The sequence below is a fragment of the Teleopsis dalmanni genome, chromosome 1, assembly GCF_002237135.1.
Source record: "Teleopsis dalmanni isolate 2A chromosome 1, ASM223713v2, whole genome shotgun sequence".
Classification (NCBI taxonomy): Eukaryota; Metazoa; Arthropoda; class Insecta; order Diptera; family Diopsidae; genus Teleopsis; species Teleopsis dalmanni.
Genome location: NC_051846.1, coordinates 25263738 through 25272039, shown reverse-complemented (window position 1 = coordinate 25272039; position 8302 = coordinate 25263738). Strand labels below are relative to the sequence as shown.

Below are 8302 nucleotides of genomic sequence, written 5' to 3'. Positions count from 1 at the left end.
ATTATAAACTAGATCATTTTGAATAATTGTCTCATCTTTTATATCAAAGAGCTTAGATAATAAGTCTGTGTTAACGTTTCATGTTTTATACAATATATGTGCTTTCATTCTCATAACTACATAAAAAAACATCATATAGACTCTGATAAATATAAACATGATTCTATTAAACAATAGTTTCTATGACAACTCGATTGATATATCATAATTTTGAAGCTTTATAAAATTTGTTGAAAAATTAACTTAATGTAAAAAAACTTTTGTGATATAAACTAAAATTTTAAATTAATTTCCAACCATTTTATAGTTAGAAATAGTGCAATAAAGTCATAAAAGTTTGTTATAATTATTATTAAAATCTTAGTTGGTAAGTGTGTTCGGTTTTGTAAGTTTATAATTAAGGCATATTATTTGCATTATCGAAACAGCAAAGTACTTGCATAATATATAATTCCCATTATAACCACGTAACTACCAAATAACCAGTAATTGGTTATACAACCCACGACTTTAGGAATAGTCTCTATTGGAGGGCTAAATAAATCGCTTAAATTTTTCATTTAAGTATCGACCACATATGCCTAGACGTTATGCAAGTGTCTCCATTTGTTTATAATGGTCTCTTACACAACACCAAGTGGAAGCATATGCCGTTTAACTAATTTGTCAATCCTTAGGTTTCTTCAGTGTCATTGTACACAGTTAAGCATGATATAGACGTTGCTACATATCTGCACACCAAGTATGAAGTTCAAGTATGCGCTTTGCTATACACTTTGAAACAAGGTCTGCATATTTCATTTTTCATTTATTTTCTACAGCGTTCATAACAACAGCGGAGCAAGTACAGAGTGCAAAACAGTAATCGAAACTGAAGAAATTGAGATGATGATAATAGCAACAGTTATTTATTTCATTATATAAAGATTTCATATTTCTTAGAGTTTGTAGCACTTTTTTTCAAATTTGCTTCTTTTAAAGAAAATAAATGTTTAGCATTTTTTTCATTATTTTTCAATTTTTTCTGCGATCTTTGCTTGTCCAACGCTCACCAAAATTCTTAAATTATGAGAAGTCTGCAGATATATTGAAATCTACAGACATGTGTATTTTGCAAGCAGACATGTGTACCGACTTAACAAATAATTGTCTCAGACCAAAATTTGGTATGCAAACTTAAATATACACGGTGCGATTTGGAACCACGCATACCTTGTCTACAAACATGTAGCATCGTTTATATATTTTATATACATAAAAAATTCTTAAATACTTCTCAGGCACTGTTTTTAATATAATATATATATTTGCAATATTATTATTTTATATTCTCCACTTAAATATTATTGCATATGTGTAACGTGTCTTCAATAATATTTCTGAGTTGTAAAAGAATTTGGTAACATTTCTGCCGATAATGCAGTTAACATTTTGTGTAATTGCACAGATCCGCCATCATAAAAATAAGCGTACACCATACTATTTTTTGCCTGTATCGGTACAAGTTGTGTTTAATTATCAGCATTTTTCTGCAGAAGATTCGTCGCAATATTTTTGCAAATTAAACATTAGTATGATATAATAACATTGAAGATATAACGATTAATCTGTGTGAACTATTTGTGGAATCAATTTAATATAATTTTGATTATATTGTATATGAAAAAAATCTTTTTTTGGTGAGTAACGCCAGTAAAATTAGAAAGTGTTTTTACATATGGCGAAGTCTCATGTCTAGTGGAGTCTTAATTATTTTCTAAGTTTATAAGCAAAAGGGCACGAAGGTGTTTAAAACGAAAAATTTAATTTTGCAAAATATCAGAAATTTGGGATATAATCCATTATATAAAGGTATTTTCTTATATTTCATAAAAACGACATATGTTCGTTTGTGGGTATGTATTAAAGTAATTGATATTGATTTTTGCCGACTTAGTATTTTACTACATTTTGTTCAAATATGTTAGCTTTTTATTAAATGTAATTTCTATTGAGCATAAATTAAAATAAAAATACTACACTTCCATTATTACGCAGTTGATAGTTTCAATTAAAAATGTGCAAGTGAAGAGAAATGTACGTTGTATGTGTGTATGTAGTGAACACAATTTTAAGACTTAATTACACATTTTACACAGCAGTTAGTGTATATAGTACATATGATAGATAATGTGATTTGGACTGTTATTATTCTGTATTATCGCCTTGTGGGTTTCAGGCGCTAACGGGCTTACCCGCCACTCATCTATGATGAAACCTACGTTCGTACCGTTCACCACTCTATTGCATACGCTAGTGGAACTCTAAGGATTAATACCAATACAAACAACGTAAATAAAATGTTTAGTTGTTATATTTGGTGCAACTCTTTCCAATCTTTTTGTTAATGGATTGTTCTTGAGCACACATAATATATTAAAGAAATGATATTTACAATTTAATATTTTTTATTATCGTTGCAAAGTCAAAATAAGTGTACTTGTATAAACCAAACCATGGAATTAAGTTTGTTCATGTCACAACTTTGTTGTTATAACTGTTTTTAGCTCCACTGATGTTGGTCGTGGCGAAGGAATGCCTTATATAAATCAAATAGTGAACAGTTTTAATTTATTTTTTAAAAATGTTTATAACTTTAATAAGCAACTTTTTATTAATTAGAGTTGACCGTAATCGCATTATCTCCTTAAAAGAGTTTTAAATAAGAACTGTTTTTATTAGGTTTGACTTCATTGGCGCCTTGTTGTACACAAAAAGTTAATTGTTAATTATAATAATTAATTATAACTGCAAACAGAATAAACATGCTTTAAAGTTTAAAATATATTTCACATAAATTTGAGAAGACTACAAAATAAATGACAATTAAATAATCATTACTTAATATATTATGTATAAATAGTATAAGTTCTTTCCATTTAATATACTCTTATAATATATAACTTATTATTATCACTTAATTTTAGATATATTAACTTCGTCTTATCAACTTTATAAGTTTGAATGAAACTCAGTTTAATTTATAAAAAGATATTTAATACTTTTGCTCCGAACTATAAAGTTTTTATTTTTTTTTTTTTTTGAATGCATGAGAAATTATTTGTATGAATATAAATTTATTTAATACTATTTTAAAATATGTCAATTAAAATCAATGCAATATATTTGTTTCACAACACAACTGTTGAAATTTATAGTTCATACATTTTATATTAAGAAAATAATTAATTCCATTGCTTTACTTATAATTCTATATATAAATTAAAACTTTACTAATACCAAATATTGTTTAAAAGTTTAAAAAAATAGAATAAAAACGTTTGTATTTAATATTTCAAACCGCGGGATCTACCACCCACTGCGAAGCTCCTTGTACGAAAATCATTTACACGGGGTTTATTTATCAACACTGGCGGTGGTCCTAAACTTATGCCTAAGCCGTTTTGAAGATTTGGTGCTATATAAGGACGCTGACTAGTAGTAACCGCACCTTGTTGTGGTGGTGTTGGCTTTACGGTTGGTAATGGTGTGGTATATATAGCATTATTAAATCCTTGTTGCAGTGCCGGTAAAATCGCAATTATAGTAGGAGACTGCAGTGGTGGTAATAATGAGTTAATAGCATTTATTGTAGGTGTAAGTGCAGGAATATTTTGAGAATTACTTTGCAAAGGTACTTGTGTCTTCTTTACGATTGCTGGCGCTATATAAGGATTGATAACATTTGACTTTTCTACTGGTATATCATATTTGCGTCCAGATGATGTAGACACGCTAACGCTATTAGCAGGTACATTCGGGCATGGTTTTGCATACATGTACTCACCTTCATTTAGCTGCACATAATTCTCAAAATGTTTTTGCACAGTATTTTGTGATGAAGCATTATTTAAATTATTCAAAGATTCACTTACTCGACGTTTGTGTGCAGAAAGCGACTGGGATTGTGTATTATTGTTTTTAAGTTCTTGTTTACTTTCAGCTGATAATACTTCAGCATCACCTTTGATTTTTTCAGCAGGTTCTGTGGCAGCAGTTGTTTCTTCAGCCGATTGCTCAACAACCGGTTTAACATCTTTTTCAGTTGTCGTTTCTTCTTTTGGTTCTTCAGTGTTATTTTCTTTTTCTTCTTTATGTTCTTTCTTATTTACAAATTCAAAGAGATCATCAATATCAGGTACATCAGGTATTTTACCATATGAATCGAAGTTATCGCGAAAGGCATTTGCCCAATCTTTATTTTTATGCAGTTCCGGATTGATAGCCAATTTTTCATGTTTACCTATATTCTTTATAACTGTTATTGTTTTAATACGTGTACCCTCTTTAGAATTAATATTAGTTGCTGAATAGCTAAGACTTAAATCCCTCTTTGCTTGATTCGATATATTCTCATGATTTTTTGATGTCCCCTTTAAAGCAATCGCATCCGTTAAAGTTGGAGTTAAAATCGCAATTGCAAACAAAATCTATATTAAATAATATATAGTAAATTAAAAATAAATAAATTACTGACTTTACGAAATCTTTAATTAACATAAGAGGTAAGTTATGCATTATATTATAAAATCAAAATTTATAGACTTAAATTATATAAACGATTACGAGTTCAAGACTTTACGACTATAGTCTATTTAATAAGATACATTTGCAATATGAATATTACATTACAGTACTTTTATACTCTAAACTATATTGTTAGTCAACAATAGTGCAATTTCTAAACGGAATTGTGCTAATAAGATTCTCGACAAATGTAAGTGTATTAGATTAGCCTTTCTTACAGACTGTAGCAGTATTTGCAATTTGAATACGGCTTATTTGTTCTGAATTGATTTGATATCTACTAAATTATAATAAACTATCTAACCCCAATCCGCTCTCGTTTCCCCAACAATCCCCTCTGCCTTTCACAATTCCTTTACCTACCCATATTCTAACCCATGCATACGTATTTGTATTTCCTTTCATATTATCTGTTACAAGGTCTCTACAGATTAAAACAACAACAGCATAATAATATATAATATATATACAACATAATATGTTCGTAGTACATAAAATGCTTAGTATATAATAGAATTATACGTTTAATACTATATAATATGGTGTTATACGAATATACGATATTCAGAAAACTGAATATCGTATATTTGGTTTTAAAAATTTTCAGGTGTTGTTTTTAATATATTGTTAAAAGATAATTCTAATCTCAATCGCAGGCCTGAGAATTAGAATTGAATGTTAGTAAATAAATAAATATTTCTTATTTTCATGGGAATATTTTAAAAATTGTATTAGTAGCCAGCGGTTTACGATTACGTATATCTAAAATGTTCATGAAAAAAATAAATCACTAGATGCAGCAACAGTAATTACTCAAAAATGTCAACTAATTAAGAATAAGTTTTTAGAACTTTAAGTTTCTATATTTTACTCACTTTTAAAAGTAGTAAATGTAACATTCACGTAGCCCAGTGGAGAATATTACTTCTCCAAAATAGATTAACTATTCATTTTCCAAATAAATATTACAGAAAAACTGATTACAAGATGGTAAGTCTACGTTGGACTTCATTAACAATACCGTTTTTTTAATTTGGTTATTATTACAACCAGAAATCTCCATGTAATCAAAATATTAATATTATTTTAAGCTTTATGTTAAGCACAGAAATTCTGTATAACTAAATTTCAAATTTATATCTACAAATTGGATCACTCTGATAGCAAATCTGAAATAAATGAAACTTACTTCACCGCCTTCGAGAATTAATTTATGAATTTACTATATAAAATCAGACGAAACTTTATATATGTTGTGAATTCATATCATCTTAAAAAATGAAATAGAGAGGTTAGCTTCATCACCTCAACTTGACCTAACCCGTATCAGTCTGTCAGTATATAAATACTAAATTGCTTCCCATCAAACTAATTTGTTTTTTTTTATTTTTAATTTTTTTAAAATGTTCTATTAAACGTTCTAATAAATGCTTTAAATATGTACGAGAATTTCTTCTATTCTGTTATGTTCCTGTATTACATTGGTGGTGTTCTGATATAAAAGGTAAGCATCGAAATCGTATAACGATAGATAAGGAAAAAAATATCAACGTCAAAATCTTGAAACTAAATACACATCTTTAAAAAAAAATGATTCAATCAGAAGATTTCAATCTGAAAACGTATTCCACTTTTGTCAGGATGTGTCAGCAAAACGTTTTTTTTTATTATGGATATGTAAGATTTATTGTACCATCGGATTGCGGCACAAATAAGAATGTGAAATTTAAAGATACTATAATGGCAATATGAAAATTCCAGTAGAAAAAAGGATAATATAAATTCTCATAACGTTAATAAGTAATATTACCAGAATTCCTGTAATTTAAGATTCATTAAAAAGCATAACATAAATTCTCAGAACGTTAATAGGTAATATTACCAGAATTCCTGTAATTTAAGATTCATTAAAAAGGACAACACAAATTCTCAGAACGTTAATAAGTAATATTACCAAAATTCCTGTAATTTAAGATTCATTAGAGAAAGTGTAACAGGGCACCATAATTTAAACTATCACCTTACAAAACAGGATATTTACTCTAATGGAACTTATAGGTGTTATAGAGAGGAGAATGAGAAATTAAAAAACTTGCGAGAAGTGTGGCCGACATTAATATATAAACGATATATGTTCTTAGGTTAGCATATCATATCGGATGAAGAAAAAAAGCAGTGTAATGTAGGTTCAATACTATAATTTACAGTGGAGGTATATTTTAGAGAAGTATACGAAGTCCATGAAATAAGCATAGTAGATATCTTGGTCGCAGTGCAAATCTTACCAACATTATAATAATGGTCGCTTGATTGTAATTGATAATTATTATAAGATTCAAAGGACTGTTGAAAAACAATGAGATGAATTTTAAGGATCCTTAAATTGTGTGGGTCTAGTGAATAAATAAAATGAGTAATGGAATTACCAAAGATAAGAAAGCCTTAAAGATTAAAAGCACTGAATATCATTCCCATTTTTATAGAAATTAGGAAATTATTTGACAAGTTTGTTTTGAAGCACAGTGTTAAGGTATAAACACTGTTGAATCAAAAATAATTTGTTTACAAGTAAAACAGACGATGAAAAACTTACCAATCAAGGGAAATTACAATTTAGGATTAATATTTATCGAAAGATTGAAAAAAATTCAAAGTCTGCTTATACGAAGATACTCCTAAGTTCGGAAAAATATTAAATTAACAAGTTTCATCAAAAGCGATGGGTAAAGGATTGAAGAGTGACTGATAATAATGGTTACGATTACATCGCATTGCATTATCAAGTTTAATTACCCTGATCATTATTACGTTAAAGGATCCGTTTAAGTTATATTGAAACTCAACAATAACTCAATTGTTCTTTTTTTTTTTATGCATAAGACCTGTCGGAAGGTCTTAGACCTCAAAATTATTTTTTTTATATATATTTTTTTTCTATTTTTATATATTTTTTTGTCTCTTTTTATATATTTTTTTGTCTCTTTTTATATATTTTTTTGTCTCTTTTTATATATTTTTTTGTCTCTTTTTATATATCTTTTTTCTATTTTTATATATTTTTTTCTATTTTCATATATATTTTTTTTCTATTTATATATTTTTTTTTATGTATTTTTATATTTTTTTTATTTTTTTTTTTATGTATATAAAATATATATATATGTATTTTGTTTTTTAAACTCAACGATTCTATTATATTTTAAAGCAGCCACTACTCTATTAAAAAATTACTAAATTATTCTTAAAGCTGAAAATGTCAGCATATAAACCAATATTCTTATTTAACTATTTTTTTTTTAAATTTCATTCAGAAAATATCATTCCTCTTCTGATTACTAAATTGTTAAGTTTGGTTTTAAAGAATAAAAAGTATGCATAACTAGTGCTTCGAATATTATTCGAACTGTTCGAAGTTTTAACCATTTTGATATTCGAATATGCTTTTGATCGTTTAGTTCAAACATAGCAATGTTCGATTAACATGTCCTGATTGCTGTAAAACGTATTTCCATTAGACAGAACGACAATAAAATGACACAACACAGATTTGCTGTTCGAATATCTCGAATAATTGAAATGTTTGATGCAAACTTTCAAAATCGAATATATTCGAACATATGTTCGAATATAAATATGCTCCAACATTTTAAAACACTAACGGAATCATTCAAAAGTTTAAGGTATTGACACAAATATCATACCGAGATATCTTAAGATATTTTTACTAAGGCATATG

At 27.5% G+C, this 8302-nt stretch overlaps 2 protein-coding genes across 2 annotated transcripts in view; one reads left to right on the top strand and one right to left on the bottom strand.

Annotated features, from left to right (window-relative positions):
- Positions 1–1392: 1392 nt before the first annotated feature.
- The window catches only part of LOC119669287 (putative uncharacterized protein DDB_G0282133), a 28350-nt gene continuing 21440 nt past the window's right edge, over positions 1393–8302 (top strand). The window contains exon 1 of the mRNA XM_038079121.1: positions 1393–1679. The gene's annotated coding sequence lies outside the window, so the exon portion shown is untranslated. The remainder of the gene's footprint in view (positions 1680–8302) is intronic.
- LOC119678477 lies at positions 3320–4971 on the bottom strand. Its single transcript, XM_038090332.1, has 2 exons — positions 4930–4971; positions 3320–4469 (listed from the first exon to the last, which is right to left on the bottom strand). The coding sequence occupies exons 1-2, from the start codon at positions 4969–4971 to the stop codon at positions 3327–3329; spliced, it is 1185 nt and encodes a 394-aa protein (XP_037946260.1). The 3' UTR covers positions 3320–3326.

Bases quoted from the DNA above. Each gene is read 5' to 3' on its own strand.
- LOC119678477 (XM_038090332.1), bottom strand. From the start codon at position 4,971: ATGAAAGGAAATACAAATACGTATGCATGGGTTAGAATATGG. The intron at 4,470-4,929 runs GTAGGTAAAGGA...TATTTAATATAG, and splicing joins ATGCATGGGTTAGAATATGG to ATTTTGTTTGCAATTGCGAT.